The sequence below is a fragment of the Carettochelys insculpta genome, chromosome 2 (assembly GCF_033958435.1).
Source record: "Carettochelys insculpta isolate YL-2023 chromosome 2, ASM3395843v1, whole genome shotgun sequence".
Taxonomy (NCBI): Eukaryota; Metazoa; Chordata; order Testudines; family Carettochelyidae; genus Carettochelys; species Carettochelys insculpta.
Window position 1 is genome coordinate 95,977,052 of NC_134138.1, and position 24,621 is coordinate 96,001,672.

The following is a 24,621-nucleotide window of genomic DNA, read 5'->3' on the forward strand; positions in this document are numbered from 1 at the left end:
TAAGCCTGGGAGGTGGTTTGGGGCTGCAGGGAGTTTCAGCACCTCTTTTTCTAGGAAAAAGCACTGAGCGTAAGTTTGGGAAAGCCATTTTATCCATCAGACATGGCAAAGCCATGAGTGAGTCATGCAGGTTATCACATTAACACGTATTTTGTAAGTGACAGAGAGTATCTTTTAGTAATGTTTTAGAGCACTGGGAAGCATTTCTTGTTAACTCTATTTTGTATCCCTGCACTTGTATAAAATAGATGCCTTATTTTTTTTAAGACCCATGGCATAGGGCTTGGGGGGATGACAGAAATCTCTAAAAAGGTATAAAAATAACTGTTTACATTTTAAAATGTCAGTGTTAAACTCTGATAATTTGCTCCCATACAAGGCTTAGAAACAAGTATGGAGGCTCCTTAGGAAGCTGGAGTCTTCCTCTCCAGTGGTATAAAGATCCCAAGGTCTTCACTGTGCAGAAGATCAACCTGGTCAGAGTCAATCTTCCGGGGTTCAATTTCGCATGCCTACTAGGGGTGCATGAAATCGAACTGTCTGGGGTCAACAGTCGGTTCCTGTACTCCTCAATATCGCGAGAAGTAAGGGAGGTCAAAGAGGGAGTTTCTCTCGTTGACCTCCCTCTGTGAGGACAGCCCCGTAAGTCAATTGTAAATTTCGATTTTAGCTACGCAATTGCCTTAGGTAGAAGTTATCTACAATCAGCTTTAATGTCTTGTGTAGACCTGCCCCACTCTGAGCCTTGCATTCTGTAAGGTATCTGTACTTGACTTCTAGTGCTTGTCTATGTGAACATTATTCACTGCAAGCTGGGATAAACATGCTACACAAGCCTCCTGTGGTCTGTTTGTGTGTGTACTTTCCTGATGGGTGTTAACTGTCTGTTCATATACTTTGATCAAGGCCTGTTTCAAAGGGGACTAGATCAGAGCACTTTCACAAACTACTAATGCACCTCGTGGGAATGTACACACACACACACCCCCCCAGCCCAGGGTCGGGTAGAGTCACACCTGTGTTGCCTCAGTCCAATTGTTGAGGTAGACAAGGCCAAAACCTATGAGATTTTAATGTGGAGAAAACCTGACACTAAAATTCATTGATTCTTGCCCAATCTAGGGCTTGATCAATTATGCGATTAGGGATCTCATATTTACAGGAAGGAGAAAATCAATTTGTCACAGAAATGTTTCTTATTTTTTAAAAAAGGCAACTTTCTGATGCTCAGGAATTTGGACTGCTAGCACAGATCCCAAGGGGAGAGGCTTGTGGGCAAAATGCCGTGGATCAGCTGAGGTTAATTTATGAGGTGCTCTCCAGTCTCGTACACAGATGTAATGGAGAGCAGAACAATATTGCAGAACATATTTGCATTAGTTTAAAAATGTCTGGTTTTGCAAAAGAAATGGAAAGCTGGGCACCTGCTGTGCACATCTCCCCTATGAAGCTATGCTGCATTTGACAACTGCAGAACAAAAAGGTAGCTTCTTTCATCATTAATCAGTTTTTTTTTTATAATGACAATTAGTCTCAGAGAATTTCAAAATCTATCCTAAGTGTGTTTCTGTGGAAACCTTTCATGTTTGTTGTCTGGCACTATAAATCATGCAGAGCTAGATGTTTTCTTTTTATTCACCTTTATTAAGGTCAGATAATAGTATCAAATAACAGATGGGGGGTTGGACATTTGAAATGCCAAATAAGAATTTTAAAGTGGCACTCCAATCGTTTTTTAGAACTCATACACAACAATTTCGAAAAATCACCCCACAATTTACATAGCAAAAGATATAGTCCACTATACTACTTTGATATAATATATTCAGCTCATGTCCCTGTGAATTTGCGTTTACTGTATATCCTTTTACGCTAATATTCTACACGTGTATGTGTGTAGAAATGGAAATAAGGCATTGTCATTGACAGTATACCGAATAGCATGTGTACCAACAAAAGGGACACCCAGGTTTGAAGCAAAATTTGGTTTATTGCTCTTTCACAGAACTGGTTAAAAAACAAAATTTCCATCCCAGAAAGACCAATATTCTTGTAAGTAACTTATCCCAAATAGACACACATAGTAAAAAATTTTCTGTAGAATAAAATTCTGAAATAAAAAATATTCAGAAACATATATTTCATTTTGATAATGTGAATTTTTGATTTTGAAAATGTTAAGATTATAAAATATGAAATAAAATAATCATATAAGGTGATGCAATAACATAAAGGTCAAAACTAAATTATATTAACCCATAAAGGCAAACAAACCTATTTTGATATTACCAAAATGGAATGTTCCAACAGTATGGAAACAAAATGAGAAAGTCAAGCTGAATTATTTTTTAGATATTCACATTGAAAATTGCATTGAAATTGACACGTTAATGAAGATTGTTTTGATTTCAATAAAACCCTATTTTTTCACAGAAAAATGTGAAGTCAGAATATAGTCAACCGGTTCAACTCTTTACACTAGTAGTGTGGTTACAATCAGGGTGGGAGCTGTAGATAGGGGAAGACAAAAATAAATAATTAGTCAAGGGGTGTGTCTAACATTATCTCAAAAAAATCATTTATCTGTTGTTTTTCAAGTGGGCTCACGGTCTGTCTGTCTCTCTCTCCTATTTACATTGTATATCCACCAGAGTAAGGGCTGTGCCTTCTGTGACTGGAAAATACTTAGCAAACTTTGGGCTCTACCATGTTCTAAATAATAACTATGGCCCCCATTCCACACAGATTTCCACATGTGCTGCTGCTCAGCTTATATAGAATGTGCACAAACCTTTTCAGTGTCATGGCCTATAATGCATTTGTTTTCATTCTTTCTCAAATAAATGTATTGAGGTGCATTTTTGCTAAGGCTTGTCAGTGCAATCTTTTGGAATTTAGCAAGATGAAAATACGTTTTGACCAAGTTAAGTATCTGACTTATTAGGTTCTTGATTAGTATTGAAATAATGACCTTACCACACAGTATGTGGTATAGTCTCAGTGTCTAGTACTGTCACTAGTCACCATATGTGGCGAACAGGACACTGCAGTGTGGCAACTTGGCTCTGGAGCCACATGTGGCTCTTGGAGCCTTTAAATGTGGCTCCTCCTACAGCCACACACAAGTGCCGCCTGCCCATGCACCTGCCCCACCCTGGTGGGAGAAGCGCTTGGTGGCTCTGTTGGTGGCAACATTGGCTGTGGCAAATATAGAAGGATGCCAACCACAAGTGTGGCAATTTTTCAATTCCCATTGGCTACCACTGTGGTAGAGGCCTGCTGTCTCAGTGATCAGAAGAGGTGTGCTCCACTTGGACAACCAGAGAGCAATATGGTGCGGCAGCTTCATTTTGGAGCTGCATTGGGGATGCTAACCCATAACCCCACAACAGGTGATCTGAAGTGAAGAGAGACTATGAATGTCAATGTTGCTACAGCAAAATCCCTCTTCTACTTGAATCAGGTGGAGCAGCATCCATTCTCCTACCCTAGAAAGTAGTTAAATAGCAGGTTTTGTCATGATACACTGTGGGCATTACACGAGCCTCTCCTTTCTTAGGTAGGTCTACTCAGCAAATTTATATCAAAATAACAGCTACACATCTTAACCACTATTTTGAATTTATTTCCAAATAGTGGCTGTCTTATTTTGAAATCAGCAATTCTTGTTTCATGAGGAATAGTGCCTATTTCAAAATAGCAGTTTCAAAACACATGCTGTTAAGACAGGGAATAGCACCTATTTAGAAGTAAGCCATAGTGCATCCAGTGGCTCTATTTCAAAATAGGCAGTGTGTGTTTGGACTATGTATTCTGAAATAGCTAAGTGCTATTCTGGAATAGCTTATTTTGGAATAAGGCCGCTTTGTAGACAAATCCTTAGGGAGCTGGAAAGGAATTTTTATCTCTCCCCACAAAATTGGCTGAGAAGGCTGGCTAGTTTGCTTTCCCCACACTGGTTTGAAGGTTTAGTTCAAGGCTCTGCAACCTGTGGCTCTAGAGCCACATGCATCTCTTTCAGGACTTCTTTGTGCCTCCTGATGCTACAGTTGCAAATTAAATATATACATGCCTCCTGATTATTTTCTATAAATAGTGAGTGTCTAAAAGTTCGCTGGTGAACAACTCATATCTAAATAGTATAACGATATGTGATCTTGAAAAGTTGGATAACTCCCCCTTTAATATGTGCATTGCATTATAGGATATGATTGTGTTTTGATCATGTTGCTAATAAAGTCTTGATTTTTGAAAAGGAGAAAGGAAGCTTGTAGCATTCCTGCTGTGAAGGGCAACACACATTTTAAGAAAGAAAACTGAAATTAAACTTAAAAATAAAATTGGCATAATTAAAGTGGGGCTGGAATGGATTCAAAAAAGAGGAAGATCAAAGATGAAAACGGAGCATTTCAAATGGAGTGGACCCAGTCCTTCTCATGTATATCGAGTTTGGCTGGACTCTCTTTATGTCTTATTTGCAATGAGAAATTCCCCAACAATAAAAAATGCAACCCCAAGAGAATATGTAGAAAGAGTTGTGAATGTTCTGTATTTGTATTGCATTACAAATCACTGTGTGGTGTTCTTAAAATAGGGGTTACAGAAATTATGGTTTGACATTATTTATTAAGGTTCATCTTGTATTCACATGCTTTGCGGCTCTTGAATGATTGAGTTCAGAAAAAATGGCTTTTCTTTCTGTTTTGGTTGCCAACCCCTGGTTTAGCTGAAGCAAAAAACTAGATTGTTCAAAGACTTAAAGGGAGTACTCTTTAAAGGAGTGTGGGGGAGGAGTGGTTTAGGGCTCCTATGACTAGTGTGACAGGGAGTCACTCATTCAAGAGTGGAGTGGCAAGGTTTTCTGCAAACTAGGATAGGTAAAGAGGGAGGACTGATAGCAGTCCCTGCCCCCATTTCTGTAAATTATTATGGATTTACCCATGTTGTACAGTAGTTTCTGCCAGTTGGCTGGGGGTTGGGGGGTTGCCGGCTGAGTACCATCACCATCAACAACCATGAGCCCTGCATCCATTGGTGTCCAATGCCTCCATCACTATTTCCTTCCATCTTTTCCTGTCCAGTGCAGAGTGGCTTAGTTTTGGTAGACTAGCTCCGCACCAAGCTACTATATCATCTTCCCATTCTCTGTGGGGTCTGCCTCTCCTATTCGAACTGTCCATTATGCCAAATACCAGGGTCTTGAATTTTCATTCAGTGTTCATTCTACAGATATGCCGAAATAGCTGTAACTTCCATTGTATAACCTTCTGTAATAGGTTCTCTTTTGGCTGTATCTTCTTATAGAATTTCTCTTTGGTAACCTTCTGCATTTGAGTACCAGCTCCTCTTTCTTTATTTAAAAAAAAAAAGCACTGCATGGTTCTACAAATGTTTCACATGCCATTTCTTCAAATTCCCTGCCCTTTTAACTCTCAATCTTTCATGAATAGTCTGTCCCCGTTCAAGCAAATGTGTATAATAGTTTTTTCACGTGGACAAAGAGTAAGATGCAACCACTAAATTAATTTTACTGTTACCTACCTCGCTAGTTGAACTCATTACAAGTAAAGGCAGATATACTAGTGCAATGTACCACTATCACGAATTTACTCAGTCTCTTTGAGTAAGTTCACCAGTGCTCCCACTTGGTCAGACATTGCATTGGCAATGGAAGAAGAGCTGTCAAAGCAGTAAGGTCAGAGTGGGCCTAATCATCTAGCACCTTTAAACAAACTCAGAAGAGATCAGATGCCATGAGTGTTTGTGTGAGTCTGAGATTTACAAGAAAGCAACGTATTTTTTAATTATGTCATTATAAATCATTCTCAAGATTGGTGTGAGTACTAGGATCTCTGAAATTAGGAGGACCAGGACAAGAAATAGAAGCAAGGCCGCTCTGTAAGTGGTTTACTGTTACAGTTATTTATTTTTCCCTTGTTTGTCTTCCTATGGTGGTATTGGAATGACTTTCATAGCGCAGTTCCTGAAGACAGAAGCTATGTATCTGGGTTCTCATTACTACTGGAAGCCAGGGAGTGTAGCAGAAGCCTTAGCACCCTTAGGCTTGATCTACACTGAGCAAGAAAGTCAATTATAGATACTCAGTTTTAGCTATGGCAATTGTGTAGCTAGAATTGACGTATCTGCAAGTCACTTATCTGGCTGTCTTCACGAGGGAGGCCAATGGGAGAAACTCTCCTGTTGACCTCCCTTACTCCTCATAATATCGAGGAATTCAGAGAGAGCTTGATTTCATATGTCTCTACCAGGCACACGAAATCAAACTCCAGAAGATTGACCCTGACTGGGTTGATTTTCCCAGCAGTCTAGATGTACCCTTCGTTCCAGTGCCTTTGTCTTCCTTTCCTGCTTCTCCACTCCCTTTATTTCTTTCTCTTTCTCCTGTCCCTGTGGGTCTCTCAAGTTGCATGTTCTGAAGTCACACCTTATTTTGCATTTGCGCTGCAACTAAATTTTTCAAAAATAATAAAATTGTAACATTTTGTTGCTTTTTCCTACTACGTTTCTTGCTAAGTTTCTGAACCCTTATCTAGTATTAACATATCATGGTGATGTGCATTCAGTACAGTTAAAGTGTAAGAAATCTAAGCATCTGACAAGGTGATGTGTTAAAAATTAAATAAATAAAAAAATAAAAAAGGCATGAGGTGGTAAAAAATAGCCAAATTCTGTCTTCAGTTACGCTCATGTAAGTCCATAGTAGGTCCACTGGTTCAAGAGCTCATTGAAGCAAGTCAGTTACTCTTTTTGTACGATGGAAATTAACACATTCTTGCTTGTCCATAATAGTAATAATAATCCTCCTGTGAGCACAGTTTCTTTTGGCCTGTCAGCTCTTGTTCTGACATGAATGAATATATTTCTTTGTCAGCACAGCATAAGGGAACAAAAAATGTAAGTGGTAGTCTTGAAACATTATAGCTGCAGAAATACTGTATTTCAAAATTATAGCAGTGGCATGGCAATTTTTATCAGAGAGATATCATGGCAGAAAAGAAATGAGCAATGTTAGCACTTGCTGTGAAGCAGGAAATTGATAATGAAAGAGAGGATAAGGCATCAAAATATATAATAACCAACCACATCTCTGATGTCAGGCAAAGACCTGGTCACTGTCATCCTTTTATGATCTCTAACACTGTATGCCGCGCTTTTGCAATTTTGCTTTCTAACAATGTGTATATATTATACGTGGTGGACTTCATAGATGCAAGGTTGCTTAAATGATCTCGTAGAAGATGACAAAGGAGAGCCTGTGTCAGGGACAGTTCCAAGACAGATTTCTACTTATCTTTGTTTAGTTTTTCTCGACTGCTACTACTGTGTGCGGCTGTTGTCTAGAAAGGCTGATCCCCGGAGGGTGGAAGAACTAGTAAAGCATTTTGCAAACCTAATCATCACACATTGCTGCGAAGTCTTGCACCTTTAAAATAATATTTCTCCTAAGTCCCCTTATTTGCCGTTTTGATAGAGTGTTGACAGTACACACAGTTTAATGCTGGTGTGAAATGACATTTCTGAACATGTTCCATTTCAATATATAGCGTATAAATGTGGAATTGAACAGCGTAAGTTTGCTTTGAGCAGAGCTTCGCTATCATTAATGTCAAATTATTCCTATTTTTCCACCTCACTTGATTGCACCTACTTCATATTTCTGTCTCTGTCTATTAAGGAGTCTATCTGAAATTTATACTGTTTTGCTGAGAAATACAAAGCTGAACAAAAATACTTATTACTGACAGTGGGAGGTATTATTTCTGTTCTGTAGTGCTTAAAAACCTTCACCAAATTAGATTAGGTGCCCAGGTTCCAAAATTTTGATTTCTAGAAGTCGTCCCTGAAAATAAGCAGCAATCTAATAAGTGTAGATTGGGAAACTGTTTACCACTGTTTATATATTCAGGGATGTGCCTATTTAAATTAGAAGAAGGCGATAGGGAATTCTGCAGATGGGATTATTATTCTCTAAGTGATTGTTTTAAAACATTGGAGCAGGTTGCTTTTAAATTATATTTATACATGCAGACTGAATTTAAAAAGAAAACAAGCATTCTTTGGTATAATGTATAAAATAATATCTTGTTGTAGCTCATAGGCTTCTAAAATACTGAGATCAAGATTAATGCTTGTGCAAGAAGATGCAGTTCCGAGGGCTGCAATGGAGCTGAACATATTTAAGTTCCCATTGAAGTAGATGGGAATCTTTCCATTTAAGCTCCAAGAATTCATTTGGTTCAATGTCCTTTGCACAAATCTAGCACTGACCCAGATCTCTGGAACTTTTTGCATAACAAAATAATCAAACGTCTCATATAATTCAGCTTACCCACATGGGTATGTACTTTGGTGGGTCAGTGCTAGCGTATTCAACAGCTTGCTGGATTCAGCCCTATTAGAAAGCCTTCTCCATCATTGATGTGTCTTTAAATTATAGAAGAGGAAACTTCTGTATCATCTGAAAGATTAGATTGGCAGAGAAGTGTTTGAAATTTTCCGATTTTGCTTAGTGAGGTCACCGCATATATCAAGGCAAGCCCTAAGACTTATAAATGAGTCTGAAGAAATATTTTTTCAAACCACCTATTTTCAAGGAATTTCATGGCAGCCCTTCCTTACAGTCTTGTATTATTAGTTGTCAATTCATCACGTAGTTTAGTGATGGTCAGTCACAGAATCATGGGCACATTCTCATGTTTCTCAACTAACATTACATATGCCATCATGTGCCAAAGATGCCCAGATGCTTTGTATATTGGAAAGACTTCAAACTCTCTTAGACAAAGAGTTAATAGGCACAAAACAGACACAAAAACACTCCTGATCCACAAACCGGTCAGCTGACATTTTAATGGAGTGGGCCATTCTGTTAATGACTTTAGAGTTTGTGTTTTACTGAAGAGGAATTTTCACAACAGTTTGGAAAGAGAGGCTGCTGAACTCTCTTTTATATCCAAATTTGACACATGAACATGTGGTTTGAACCAGGATGCAAATTTTCTGGGTCATTATAGGGGCTTCTTTTCATACTTGGCTTAATCTAATTCTTGACCCCCCCCACCCCACCCCACCCCCGCCCTTCTACTCTCTGCTTTGATCACCTTGATAATTTTTTTCTGATTTGTCAACCTTGATTACTATTTTTGGTTCACTATGCCTTAAATATTGAGTCTCTTCTGGTATGGCTATGGTCTGAAGAAGTGGGTCTGTCCCATGAAAGCTCACCTAATAAATTATTTTGTTAGTCTTTAAAGTGCTACTTTACTGCTTTTTTGTTTTGATAGTATATAGATTAGCACAGCTCCCTCTCTGTTACTAATAGTTTAGTTGTGTATCTTACACTATGCTGCCAGCACCTAAATATCTTTATCAGCGTCATCTTTTCCTCCTAGGAAGTAAACCTCTCTTAATTTCAGTCACAGCTATGTATGTCCAGGAACTATAGGATTATGTGGGAAACAAAGAAAACCAGAGAAAAAAGAACTTCGTCCTTTCATGTACCATTCCCCACATATCAGCTTTCTGTCGGCATTCATACTGTTATGGATACGTGACTTCTCACTTTGATTTAAAATATTTTTGAAATATTGACATCAAATGCTCTTGATTTTGCAGCAGATTATGTGCTGAGGAGAATGTCACTCTCCTGTGACTCTGAGGTGACACAATGAGGGGGTCACTTGCCCCCACCCCCACATTTCTGCAAGTTTTTTTTTTAATTTTGTTGCAGGAGTTCAAAATGCCCCTACTCTCAATGGCAACAGGTTGCCTTTACCTTGTGTGATGTTTGGCATTTCATCTTGTAATAATAGCAGCAATGCTTGTGGGGTCAGTTTATAATTTTGTTGGAGGGTTTGCTTCTGGATGAATTGGAAATTGGCTTCTGTGGTGCTTGCCTCCCTTGTTCATTGCATTCTCTGAGCTTCTCTTAAGAGGGAAATCTGTGGAGAATAAGCACGTCTACTTTCCTATAGAGTAGTTCATCAAACATTCTGTCTCCTTTGTCTCCAACTATCCTCTGTACCTGAGAGCGTAAGGGTAAATAGTTACATGAACCATCAGTGGCTTGTGTATTTCTTATAACTTGTGTAGCTGAGGGATCCACAGGTTCATGTGGTTCTATGCAAATGATACAGATTAAAGCATTAGGCAATACCTAATTCAGAATATCTAAATGTAAAAATTTTATGTTCAGCTTACATTTATTTGCTTGAGGCCAGAGCATTTTTTGCTCACAGTACAAAAGTAACTGTTACATATGAAAAGTTGTTTCCGCTTCAGTGTTTTTTCACAAGACCTGTATTCCAGCATTAGAGTCAGAATGTTTTTCTGATAGTAGGAATGGTACAGTACCTCTCAATCTGCCATAGCCTAAATGTGGAACCATAATTTAAATGGACTGAGAAAACATTAGTTCATGAAGATAATAATGTATTGAATTCATTCTCAAGCAAAATTAGCTGTTGTAGGATATTGAGTTTACCTGTCAAAACAATGATACAAGTGAGAACTTTAGCTTCGTTGGGGAAGGATACAAATTTCACTCTAAAATAATGACTATCTACAATGGCAGATATTTGTAATTGAACGCTGTCAGATAAATCTCTTTTTCTAATGCCGTTGAGTAATGAGAGTCCATGCTGGTGACTGTAGGTTTGCAGATATTGATAATATCTATGGCACAGTTCATGTACAGCTTTTCTAGAAAACTTTTTAAAAACCTGAGAAAGTCTTAATACCGTACAAGAAATCTAGATATAATTGCTGAGCTTGGGACTTTGACAGCAGTTGAGAGCTTTGTGGAAATGGAAATGCTCACCACTCTGGATCATTGAAGTTATCTAAACAAATAAATAATTAGATTCAAGCAGTATTTTACCAAGTATCAATCTTCCAGACCAAAATCTTCTGCATTTTTTGCATTTTTCAGAACCTGTGAAGAAGTAGAGAAACAGGGAACTCTCTACTAGAAAGCATGTGTGTTTTGGGGCAGATATATTTCCCAGTTGTCTTGAGTGGCACAGAAGTATGGCTTATGAATGAAACTGCCAGAGGTTAAATTCAGACATCCCCATTGTCACCATTTAAGTTGTGGATTCAAGTTCCAGTCTAGATATTTGAAGAGTACTCTGTGACCAGGAAAGAAGTCTGTACTCTTGTAGTTTGGGATTAGAGGGGATTTGCAAAAGAAAACACAATCACTGTCCTGACTACTCCACCGAAACCTTGGAAAAAAGAAAACAGATATATATATATATATATATTTTTGGTAGTAGTCTATTGTGCTGGAGCAGTCACCATAGTGAAGGTTAATCAGGATTTTTAGTTCTCAGGATAATATTTCTTAATATTTTCTGACTCTTTAGAGAATAAAGAAACTTGAAAAATAGATATTAGAATTTTGAGGGAGCTCTAATTTTTCCATGTATTATCTAAGTGACTTTTTTTTGTGAAATACTGTTTTTAAAAAGGGCCAGAAAAACAGATTTAGGATCAAAGCGTCTCACCGTTTTTCAGAACCCATTTTTGTCAACATGCCATAAGGAATTTGAACCAAACTTAATTTACTTATTAGTATGTGCATGGAATGATGTCCAGTGTGTGTATTCTTGTTTGTTTGTTTGTTTGTTTTTTTAATTTGGGTGCTTTTGTAAGCTGCAAGGAGAGATTCAATTTCATAATATACTGTTCAGTAAACATTCTTTATAAAAGAAAACATGACAAGGGATAAAATAGATTTAGTTTTTATAAGTGAACTTAGGATGTTAAATTATTAATGCATTATCAAATACATATCCCAGAGTATATATAGTACAGTTTGTAAGGAAAAATGTTGTTCTTTGATGATTAAATGGAGGAAATTCAAAAAGAAGAATACTGGCATTCGAAAGGAGTTGTTATAGAAAGATTCTGAGAATAGGAAGGATGCAGAAGGTCACCAATGAAGAATTATATAGAAAGATACAGCCGAAGAGAACCTGCTACAGAAGGTTATAAAATGGAGTCTACACCTATTTGGGCATATTTGCAGAATGAACCACAAACGAAAAATCAAGACCCTGGTATTTGGCATAATGAACGGCTCAAATAAGAGAGGCAAACCCACAGAGAATCGGTAGATGATGTAGTAGATTGGTGCGGAGCTAGTCTACAGGAACTAAGTCACTCCACGCTGGACAGGGAAAGATGGAAGGAAATAGTGGGAGAGACATCAGACACCAATGGGCATTGAGTCCACGGTTATTGATGATGATGGTGTACTAGTAAATTCTGGGATATACATCAGTTGTGTTTATAAGATGGTCCAATGTTGTTCACAAGGGGATTTCTACAGATATGCCAAAATTCTTTTAAATCGAAATTCAGAAACAAAAACATCATTTTAACATGAATTTTGTTTACTTTCTATCAACCCATAAGATAATTAGAAAATAATACAATAAGTAGTGAACCTCAACTAAGAGTTCAGAAGAAGATATTACAGGTCATGTAAATTATCTTTACAAATCACACTCTCATCCAAATTCCAACCCAAATATTCAATAAATTTTTGGAGGGTTGTCTGATAATCATGCATGGAACAAGTATTTTTAATGATTATCATATTTCTAACATGGCTGTTTTTATACTGTTTAACTTATAAGTGAGGTTGCCATCCTCTTTCTAAACACATCAAAAGATACCCTGGCAAGAACCACCCTGAAAATGAGGAGTTGTGAAGAATTCGAAGGGAACAAGGTGCACTTTTAGAAAATAAAAGGTGTAATAATGTTTCTTGAGACCTGGAATACTTTGTAGAGCTTATACAAAGCTTTTGTTGGGAAGGATAGAGACAAAGATAATTTTTATGCAAACTCTTAACTTAAAATTTATAATTTTAACAAGTATCTTAAATTATTTCAATTGTATTTTGATAGAGTTAAGGTTTAGGAAAGACCGTAAAAAGTAAGAGTTGTCATGTTCTGTTCCAGACTTGAATTTTATCCTTAACTTTGTGTTTCCTAATTTTTTGTGGTTTGGTGGAGAACAGTTGGGCTCTGTAACTCATGTTCAGACAAAGTGCTTTGTTTCTGAATTTTAATGAAAACATATATTTGTGAGGAGTATATATTCTGTAACATTGAATTAATTATTAGGACCAGATTCTTAAACCATTATGAAGACTGAATAGTACCTTGCTCAATGACTACTTTTGCTGATTTGAAAGAGACTTAGGTTATGTCTACACTACGAGATAAATTCGAATTTAAGGCAGTTAGCTCAATTGCACCAAGTGACTGTCTTCACTGTAAATACCCTTAGCTTGATTTTTGGGAGCACTAAATTGATATAATATCGCCGAAAGTAGCTGGGTGAAGTGTCAAGTTCAAATTTCAAATAAAGGCCAGTATGGAAGTGCCATGTCTTAAAATCAAATATATTAACCTCCAGAAGTGTCCCATATGTATCCCACAAAGCTACGTGGTAACTTGCAAAGTATGGCTGCTTCCATCTCTGCTGCTCTCCAGGTGCACAGGAAGCAGGTCACAGGAAGCCAGCAAATTTGAATTCATCACCAGAAACCCCTAGAAATATAAGGTGCCACCCTTGTAAGCTAACAAGCTAACATTTCTTTTACCCATCGCATCACACCACATTGGTAGCCATCTTGTGCAATCATGAGCACTCAGGTTAGTGATCTGCCTAGTGGTTCTCAGGGTTGCAAGAGAGCTCCAGCATGGAGTCATCAGGAGGGTCTGGATCTCTGAGCAGTCTGGGGAGATGAATCAGTAGGAAGCAGACTTCAAGTCTCCAAGAGAAATACAGAACTATTTGAGAAGATGTCATGCAGGATGATTGCCAGAGGTCACTCATGGGACTCTATGCATATTCAGGCGAAGGTGAAAGAACTCTGGCAGGTGTATCACAAAGTCCAGGAAGCCAATCAGTGGTCTGGGTCATCTCCAAAGACCTGCCACTATTATGAACAGCTGCACACACTTTTTCTGGGGGACCTGACCACGCCGTCCACTCTTCAACACTTCTGGAGGCCCTGGTCTGGAGGCAGGGGCGAGCCAAGAGGAGCTGGGGGGGCCAGGAGGAAGAGGCCAATGGAGAGGAGGATGGGGGCAACCAGCAGGGGCCCGAGGAAGCTGTTCCCAACAGCCCAGATCTCTTCGCCAGAGACCTGGAACCGGTCCCCTCTATGCCGGTTCCTGAACCTCCAGGACCCAGCTGTTCTGGTGAGTATTTTTTTCTGAATGCTAGAAGCAGGTTGCAGTTGGGTATAGGATTTCTATGGCTCTGTGCGCCTCAGAAAAGCATGTTAATATTTATAGGGATGGAGCACTAATCCTTTCTGGAGATCTCCTTGAAGGCTTCATCCAGGTATTCTTGTACTTTTTGCATGAGGTTTTTGGGCAGGCCTGACTTATTGCGGCTTCCACGATAGCACGCCTGGCCATGCCAGGCAACTGGTATCATGGAGCCACACAGCATTTTGGCACATTTTCCAGGCTTGTACTCACACGTGATGAGCATGTCTTCTTTTTCGCTGTCTGTTATTTTTAGGAGGGTGATGTCTTCCTTAGCAACCTTGAGATGCATGGGAATTTGGATTGGATTTCTTTGCAATGCTCCCTCCTATTTCCCTTTCCCCCACATATGCTTTCAGTTTACAGAGATCTGTCCCCACCCAAACATCACTGCAGCTGGAATTGAACTCTTTCCCACCCTTCCTGCTTGCTACATGGCTGCCGGGCTCTGCAAACCCTGCTATCGCAAACTGTCATGTCCAGCACAGGTGGGCTTGCCCTGCTTTACATGGCCTTTTTTCCCTGGATGACGGCTCCTCTGGAGACTGCCAAGAAACATTATTCCCTTGGCTTGGCAGATGGCTGGCAAACTACCCCCACTATCACCACATTTCTTTTCACTTTACAAGGATCCCTCCCCGCCTAGCCATCCCTGCGCCTGGAATCAAACTCTTCCTTGTTTGCCACACAGATGCTGGGCTCTGCTGACCCTGGTCCTTGTGGAGGATTGCTCCAGGTATGGCCGAAAAAACTCTTTCCCTGCTTCAGGACACCGCCCTGCTTCCCCTGTTTTTTCCACCCCCTACAGCCCTACCCCACCTCCACTTGTAAAGTGGACAATAGCTTACCAAGTCCACAACAAAATGGTCTGAATAAATTATGGTTTGTGCAATGCACAGTTTGAATCCTATCCTTAAGAAGCCTTAGGCAGAATTGCAAAAAGAACGTTTCACTGATAGTACAGGCGGTGACCCATTCATTTCATGCATAAGCACTTTGTGTGAATTGTATCTAAATGTTGACCTTCACTTTCCAGCAGGCATCCCCAATGTGGGAGGCAGGACAAGAAGCACAAAGGGTCCAAGTGGGATCTTATCCTGTGGCGCGTGGAGTGGGCTCAAGCAGAAACCACTGACAGCAAAAGGTACCCAGCACAGTGGTGGCAAACTGTGCGGGAGTTCTGAGAGAACAATCAGCACACCTGAGGGATGATGCGGCAAAGCTCATAATGGCAGTGAGATACCAAACAGAGGTCCTGCACTCCACGCTGGAGCTGCAGAAGGGCTTCCAACACAGCACTGCAGGCTCTGTTCGCTGCAGCCCAGAGTCCCCTGAATACAGGTTACATACCCCACCCCCATCATCGAGGTACCCAAACACAGGGAGAGAGGTCAAGGACAGCCTACCATTCTAGCCCCAAGCGCCACTGCGAAAGGCTATTCCACCACCCTTGACAGAGCTTCCTTTCCCTGCCGCTTAATGCTCTCCTTCCCAAAAATAAACTTATTCTTTTGAACATGGTGTGATTTTTTAGTACCCATGAGTGGTGGGGTGCACAAAACATTGTGGGGACCCAGGCAGGGGGGCCGATAACACAGCTGCCCACCACTAGGCCAAGGTCTGCTGAGGACTTGCAGCAGAGGGACTCGGGCAGGGGTGGAGGGGGCCGATAGCACAGCTGCCCATCTTTTCTTGAAAAGAACCCTCCCTTTAAATCCATTCTTCTTCCTGCAACTTAACTCCCTCTCACTAAGTAAAAACATTCTTTCTGTGACAGCCACGGTCTGATTTATTGGTTCATATGTGGTGGATAGCACAAATCATTTTGGGAAGTTGGGGTGGTATTACTACAGAGAAATACAGCACTGTCATGTGCCTGACGGATCATTCGTGAAGCTGTGTTTCAAAACCTCCCTGATTGCTGCTGCCTCTGCATGGTTTTTGGAGGATGACCTTGTAGGCAGCTGCAAATAAATCCTGCTCATGGCCTCAGCCTCAGAATTCCAAGCACTCAAGAAATTCTCCTGCCTGGACTCACAAACGTTATTCAAAATACAGCATACTTTAGTCAATGGGGGAACATTCATTTCAGAAAGATCCAAATGGGTCAATAGGCATCTGAACCTTGCTTTTAAATAGCCAAAGGTGCATTCCACTACCATTCTGCACTTGCTGAGTCTGACATTGAAGTTATCCTGGCTGCAGTCCAGGGCTCTTGTGTAGGGTTTCGTGAGACAAGGGGGCACAGGGTAAGCAGTGTTACCCAATATTACAGTCGGCATCTCCACATCACCCATATGGATTTTCCAGCCTGGGAAAAAAGTCCCATTCATGAGCTTTCTGTGCAGCCCAGAATTTCTGAATATGTGCGTGTCGTAAACCATCCCCAACTATCTCACGTTGATGATGGTGAAATGACCTTTGTGATTTACCAACACCTGCAACACCATTGAGAAGTACTCCTTTCTGTTTATATACTCAGAGGCCAGGTGGTCTGGGGCCATGATGGGGATGTGCATGCCACCTATTGCCCCATCTCAGTTTGGAGACTCCAGCGCAGCAAAGCCATTTACTATGGCCTGTCCATCTCCCAGGATCACGATGTTCTTCAGCAGATGCCAACAGAGTGCCCTGGCTACCTGCACCACCGCGGCCTTCACTTTAGATCTGCCCACCCCAAGTTTATTTGCCACTGACCGATAACTGTCAGGTATTGCAAGCTTCCACAGAGCGACAGCTATTTGCTTCTGAAGTGTTAAAGCCAGCCTCATTCTTGTGTTGCTGCACTTCAGGATAGGGGCCAGCAAAACACAGAGTTCCATAAAGGTGGACTTACGCATGCAAAAGTTCTGTATCCACTGATGGTGATCCCAGGACTCCAAAACGATGTGGTTCCACCACTCTGTGCTGGTCTCATGAGTCCAAAACTGCCAGATCCACTGTCAGCAATGCATACAGGGCAGCCAGCACTTGTGAGATCTTGTTGATCTTCAAAATCATCATCATCATCATCATCATCTTCAACCATCATCTCCCTCTGTAGTCCAAAGAAAAGGTGCACAAAGTCCAGGAAGTTGCCATAACGATGTGTGCAATGACTTGAAGCATTCAAGGATACGTGATTGCGCTAGCATTGTGCTGGAGGGAATGGTGTGATCTCCCTTTCATTTTCACTCACTTAGTGGGTACTCTGAATTCTGAGACAGTGCTTTGCATTCTGGTATAGTGACATCAAACAATCACAAGCAGCCACGGCAATCTTTTTAAAATACAACTTGTTGGTACAAAATCCCCAGAAAGCAAAAGAGCTAAGGCACTGTGGGATAGGTACCTACAATGTATATCTCATGCAGTCGAACTTGGCTAAGGCAATGGAGATGTGGTAACTTGACATGGAGAAGCAGTGGGTCAAATTTCCAGAACATCTGAGGACACTTAAATTTGATTTCCTAAGAACCAGGTTAAAAAATTGAATTTATTAAAAGTCGAGTTTATCTCATAGTGTAGACACAGCCAGTGAAAAGGTGGCAAAATCCAGCCCTTGATTTGCTGATTTATTTTATAATTTTAAAGCAATTCATGTTGTTTACAAATAAATTCTGGCTTTTGTTTTTCCAAATAACCCACACATTTTAGCATGATCTATTAAGAGGCAATTTCAGACACTTTTTTCCCATACTGAAGAGCCACTTACTCCATAAACAGTTCCACTGGATTTTGGGGACCTCTCCTGGTATAAGGATATCAGAATCTGTATCAAGACTCTGCTGCTCTTACATTTAACAGCATATTATTCCAGGAGTAGTGCCATTAGAATCAGTGTGACTAATAGTAACAAAATCTGGTCGTTATAGTCCATGTCATTCAGAAGTTTCACTCAGTTGTGACAACCAGTATAAGTGAGAGTAGACTTATGCCCAGGGTATGTGGTGATCTAAGTCAATGGTACATATTTGTTATTTATTTAAAAACATTATGGCTATAAATACGTGTTTAATTCGAACTTCCTGGTATGACAAGAGTTACTGGGAATGTAACACCAGGCTAGAAATAGCTCTGCTATTTCAAGTGTGGTGTTTGGCTGTGCAGTTTCTATTTCAGGATACAAATGTATCTCAAGAGAGAAACAATAATGTAGCCTTAGCCGTACTGAATTCTAGTGATATTCAGGTTGAGGCCTGTGAGCTGCAAGTGACTCTTTAATGTTTCTGCTGTGGCTTTTTGCAGAACATGATATTAAAATGCTGGTTAATAACTTAGGATAGTTAAATAAATCAATAATCAAGATGCTTTTACTGTCTTATTAAGCAGTTGTAGTTGATAATAATTATTTTGATGAAATACTTATATAAAAATGTTATAAAATATATTTCTCCTGTCAAAAGGCTTAAAACATTATAAAGCGTTCAAACTACTGTGGTTCTTTAGGGTAATGTCACTCACTAATTTGGCTCCTGAATCACTGAGGTCTGAGTAACACTACTGTATACAGTACAATTATAAAAGTACCCTAAACATTTATGTCAATCTCAGACCAAAATATCTTTTGCCTACATATCCAGTTACTTTCAAGATCTTGGTCACTAAGGCTACATATACACAGCAGTATTATTCCAAAATAATCTATTCTGGGCTAACAATTCTGAAATACCTTATTTTGAAATAACATAGCTACACACAAAAATGCATTTCTAAGTAGCACCCAGCTATCCTGAAATAACATGTCCAGATACATTGTGCCTATTTCCAATAGAGCCACTGGACACCATTATGGCTTTTCTTCCGAAATAGCACTGTTCCGTGTTTTAACGACACCTGTTTCAAAATAGCTATTTTGAAATAGGCATTATTCCTCCTGCAGTGAAGTTTCTGAAATTCAAAATAATTCACCCACTATTTCAAATTATTTTGAAATAGTGTGTGCCTAGTGTAGACACTAGCAAAGTTATTTTGAAATAACAGCTGTTATCTCAAAATAACTTTGCTGTGTGGCCATAGTCTAGGGGTTTATCTACACAGAAAGGAGTGAAGTGAGAGAACCACAGTAACTGGTTTTAGAGCTTCAGCTTTGTTTTTATTTTATTTTATGTTGTGGAGGCAAGTCTCCGTTATCTATCATTGGACTTTACAAATAGTTCCACTTACAAGAGTGGCATCTTCCCTGGGATCAAGTACTATGTATATAAGAGTTGCAGAAGCTGCCCTTTGATTAGCATGGGATATTAATATTATTAATTTTTAATATTTGGTGGTTAGGTTGATTAAAATCGACTGAAATAGTCTTGAGATTGTAATAAGTTATTCCATAATATAGTTACAAATTATAAAACTCAGCTAAAAATAATCAATTCTGTGTGTGCTTACCAAGTTTTATTTCCCCCCATGTTCATTTCTTAAGAAAATTGGCTAAAAAACGGAAAGAGACTCTGAGTAGTACCCGGCAGGAAATGACAGTGATGGTGAATTCAATGGATAAAAGCTACACTGAGCAAGGCACCAACTGTGATGAAGCTTTCTCTTTTATGGACACACACAATCTAAATGGAAGATGTAAGTTCAAAATGCTGGGGGATGCAGCAGTCTCTTTTATTTTTGAAGGGGAAAGGCGGGTGGAAATGGTTCTTAAAATACTTCTCATTACCCAATCAATTCAGCGGACAGGTTATTCATTTGTAGGAAATCCATGGGATCCAGTATCTCCCACTGTGCAACACATCACAGCATGTATTCTAATGAGTAGGACTGTCAGACATCAAGAATAGGCTGCTTTAAAAATAATAAGGATAATTGAGCTTTTCTGTCTTTCCTTTTCTTCCACATGAACAGCAGAGAGACAGTCTGCTGCAGGTGTGGATTTGCATTTCCCCATCTGTTTATTGTGCTGGAAGTTTTATATCCTTCATGCTGCTCCCACATCCCTCACCCCCCATTTTAAGTAAAATTCATATTTTAAATGTCATCACTTAGTATCTTTTGTTGTCCCAATGCTCACTTTATCAATATTACAGCTGTCTTATTATGTCAGGTGCTGGACGATGCTTTCTCACTTGCTTGTGCAGAGACAGTGTTGAGTCTGGAATTAAGCAGTGTGGAGCTGGATAGGCAATTCTCTAACTGTTACATGTTTGTGAGATATCCTGAAAATGAGATTTTTGGAGAGTCAGATTTCACATAGTGAAATTTTTACTTGTGTGCAGACATTTGTTTGGGGTAAGAACCATGCAAGGGCCCTACCGCTATATAGAACCAAAACCTCAAATTTGTCATAATGAATGTGGCTGACACAGGAGTCAAACTGACCTGTAAACAATTGGTACTGGGTTTTTTTTTTTAAATGAAGGACTCATTCCTGTGAGGTTTATCGCATCCTCCACTCTTATAACAATGTGTGGCCAAGATCCTGCATTAGTCCAGTGTTGTTCTGCACAGGTTTAGCGAGCCCCGCAGCAGAAGGGAGACTTCGCCATTGCTTCTTGACTACCGATACTGGGGGTGTGGTCACAGTCATCCCTGGCTGTACAGAACACTGACAGCCAGCCATAAACAAAAGCAGTTTTCAAGTTGCTCCATCTTATGCAAGGGACAGGCCCTTGGCACCTGGAGAGTCCAAAGACCGGGAAACAAAGATGGAGCTTAAACTTTCACTGACAGAGCATTTGAAATTTCTCTGCCTAGTCTCCACATTTGTCCTTCAATTCCTTACCTCTACTGGAAAAACAGAGGTGGAGCTCTGGTGTAATGCATCATTACTTGCATTGGCCATAAGGGTTACCTGTTCCTTTGCTTAAAAGTCTTTGGTAGCTCTTTGGCTGAATGTCCGTAGAAGTTGTATAATTAACAGTCTGCTACTCACTGATTATCTTGGCACAAGTTGTGTGTCAAACAACAGAATTAACTCAGCTTAGATTCTTTAATTCTCTTATAAAAAAAAAAAAAGTTAACTACCAGTATTCAAATCTTTAAACACTGGTACCTATGCTGAAATGTGAATCACTGGTTGAAAACCACTATCAGAAGAAAGTAACATTGAAGACACAGTACCGAACTATGAATAGTATAGCACAGGGGAAAAAATAAACTTTAGAAGAAGGTTTACCTAACCTACTTCCAGCATTGTTAGGTAACCCTATTAATTCTCACAGCTATTGTCAAAAGCAGGTACAGAAATTCTTATTTCCTTGTTTAAAGATGTACATTCAGTCTTCCCTTGGAAACATAAAAATATGCTAGCCATCAAAGAAAAACTGCACAATGATCAAATTGCTTTATCTGATCAAAATTTTTGTCAGAAAATTGATCCATATTAGCTACACCGTTCTAGTAGTTACTCAGCATACTTTTCTCCAAATCCTGCTGCCATTGAAACCATTGGGAGTTTGCCATTGCCTTCGAAGGAAGACAGATCAGGCCCCAAGTTAAATCAATTGTGTATGCCAATGTTACCATATAAATCAGTTACGTTTCTCTGTGCTGCCACTGACTAGGTTTTGTTCTCTTTACAGCTGTGTCGTCCCCCTCTTCATTTACAATGAAAACTAACACACTGAGCACCACAGTGCCTAATTCTTATTACCCAGGTAACCAGTTTTTTTATCTTTGTTTCATCCTTTCATAATACAATGCACCACTTTCCTTCCTTAGAAATCAAAATGTATATTGTAATTATTTTATTATGCACTGCCATAGGAGCTTTCTTCATTTTAACATATTATAACTCACTGCTTACTGTGGCTTTCTGCAGGAAAACTGGGGATCATTTATCAATCATTTACTGTTCTCTCTCTTTTTACCTTTCTGCATTGACCTGCTTATGATGTATGACAGATCCATTTGTGCCAACTGCAATTTTAGGTGAGAACATTTCCCTTTATCAAACTTTATTGCAGACACAATTTAGAAAGATGCAGCTGTAGGTTACAGAATGTAGTATCTAAAAGCTAGATCATTAGGACAGAGTGAGAGCAAACTTTTCTGCAATGAGAATGTCCAGGACAGTTCTTGGACTGGATTCCTGCTGCAATGGTGCAAGTTGGGTATGGGGGGACAACGAAAAAAAGCTGGCATAAGTGGTTTTGTGAAGAAATGTTAATTCATGTGTTTGGAGTGACACAAAAGAATTTGATTATCATGGCAATTAAATTCTTTCTCATAGTTTTCAGTTATCTGTGAACTCTTTTCCTAATTAAGAATGATACAGAAAATCAGTCAAAATAACGTTCTGGCCACCTACAAGCTATCATTTCTTCTTACAATACCACACAGTCTTCTGACATGCCTGTCATAGTGAAGTTTCAGAGAAGATGGTGTTTTGAATAACAAAATGACAACATGGCACTTTGTAAAAATATCATTTATCATGTGTCAGGTGTCACAGGAATGAATAAACTGTAGCTATGTAGGACTAAATGCATTTAAAATAGGAAAAGTTTCCACTAGCAATTTTAGGGGTAGGAGAACTTCTATTTGTCCAATATAAAAAGAATGATAGAAAATGACATTTCCAAGCTGTTTTAATAAAAGTGTGAGATGCTACTGCATTTGCAATAAACAAGTAACAGAACTGTGTTATGGCTTGTCTTTGGTTATTTTCACAGTACTAATTTTCACCTAAACAGAGTTCTTTAAAAATTAAATAAAGGTATAACAATGCACTCCACCAAGTATTCCTACCAAATGTTAAGCTGCTTCTTTAGGGCCGTGTCTACACGTGCCCCAAACTTCGAAACGGCCACGCAAATAGCCATTTCGAAGTTTACTAATGAAGCGCTGAAGTGCATATTCAGCGCTTCATTAGCATGCGGGCGGCAGCGGCGCTTCGAAATTGACGCGCCTTGCCGCCGCGCGGCACGTCCAGACGGGGCTCCTTTTCGAAAGGACGCCACCTTCTTCGAAGTCCCCTTATTCCCATGAGCTCATGGGAATAAGGGGACTTCGAAGTAGGCGGGGCCCTTTCGAAAAGGAGCCCCGTTTGGACGAGACGTACGCCGGCAATCCGCGTCAATTTCGAAGCGCCGCTGCCGCCCGCATGCTAATGAAGCGCTGAATATGCATTTCAGAGCTTCATTAGTAAACTTTGAAATGGCTATTTGCGTGGCCGTTTCGAAGTTTGGGGCACGTGTAGACACAGCCTAGCTGTGTCTTTACAGTGGTTTTTCTTACACTACATATTTCTTCCTCTTCTCTTTTTCTCCAAATCATTTGTATACAAAGTATAATGCTTTCATGTCATTTTCTGGCTTTAAGCAGTTGCATTGAGGTAAAAAAAAATAAGTATAGGTAAGTGACAGTTACAGGGTACTGCAGTTTAGGAAAGTGATTTCTGCAAAACTAATGCAGCAAAGTTATTGTGCTCAAGGGATAATTAGGAAAGCTCATTCAAATATGACATCAAAAGGAAAAATCTGTGCATTTTTATACTTTTGTGTACATCAGGGAGAATGTAATGGTAGTGACTGTAACAATGTAATAATCTGCATGCAAATGAAATTTGCAGAGTCTTTTAACTGCCTGTGATTTTAGATTCCTTTGTGCTTTACGTTGATTCAGAAACTCAGCCAGTAGATGTTCTGACTTTGTGGGTGGTCAGGAAGAAAAGCATTGTTAGCAAGAGAAAAGCGCAGAGATTTCCGTTAGGAATGTGATAAGCTTCACAAATGGATTCTCAGATACTTTTTTCAATCATCTTTTGGATTCTAATGATGATGATATTCTCTAAGGGGAAATAATATTTAAACAAACATTTCTGATATCAAAAAGATGCACTTTGGGGGACAAAAATCTTCTTTCCTGTAAGAGAAGAGCTGTAAGAGAGAAGTTCCGGAGTTAATGAGCTAATGTATATATTCTGTGCTTAATCTTCTCAGAAATCCACCATCCATCATTTTGATGCAGAAATAAATATTTTTGTTTCCTATCGTGTTAAAAGTTAAGTATCCCTTTGTGGTTGCTGCTCCACTCAAAGAGCAGTAATCCTAAGAAAGCTGCATCCATACACATATGAGGTTAGGGTTTTAGCTGGTCTAAATCAGAGCAGCTCTACTTCACTGAGGCTGTGTCTACACTTGCCCCGTTCTTTGAAGGAGGCGTGGTAATCAAGCCGATGGGAGATTACTAATGAAGTGCCACGATGAATATGTAGCACTTCCTTAGGCTGATTCTCCCCCTGTGGCATCTTCGAAGTGCCAGCATGCTGTGGAGCTGTGAGCACTGAGGCACTTCAAAGTAGTGCGGGTGCTTCAAAGTGCTCGCAGCTCCACGGCATGCTGGCAGTTCGGAGTTGCCACGGGGGAGAATCAGCCTAATGAAG

At 39.6% G+C, this 24,621-nt stretch overlaps 1 protein-coding gene across 10 annotated transcripts in view; it reads left to right on the plus strand.

Annotated features, from left to right (window-relative positions):
- PTPRM (protein tyrosine phosphatase receptor type M) overlaps positions 1-24,621 on the plus strand; it is a 743,228-nt gene that overhangs the window by 590,748 nt on the left and 127,859 nt on the right. For 7 of the 10 annotated variants that reach the window (XM_074987422.1, XM_074987431.1, XM_074987424.1 and 4 more), the window contains 3 exons: positions 19,714-19,865; positions 21,818-21,892; positions 22,140-22,166. In XM_074987422.1, coding sequence (XP_074843523.1) covers positions 19,714-19,865; positions 21,818-21,892; positions 22,140-22,166 — 254 coding nt within the window. The remainder of the gene's footprint in view (positions 1-19,713; positions 19,866-21,817; positions 21,893-22,139; positions 22,167-24,621) is intronic. The other 3 variants (XM_074987423.1, XM_074987425.1, XM_074987429.1) reach the window with 1 other exon arrangement.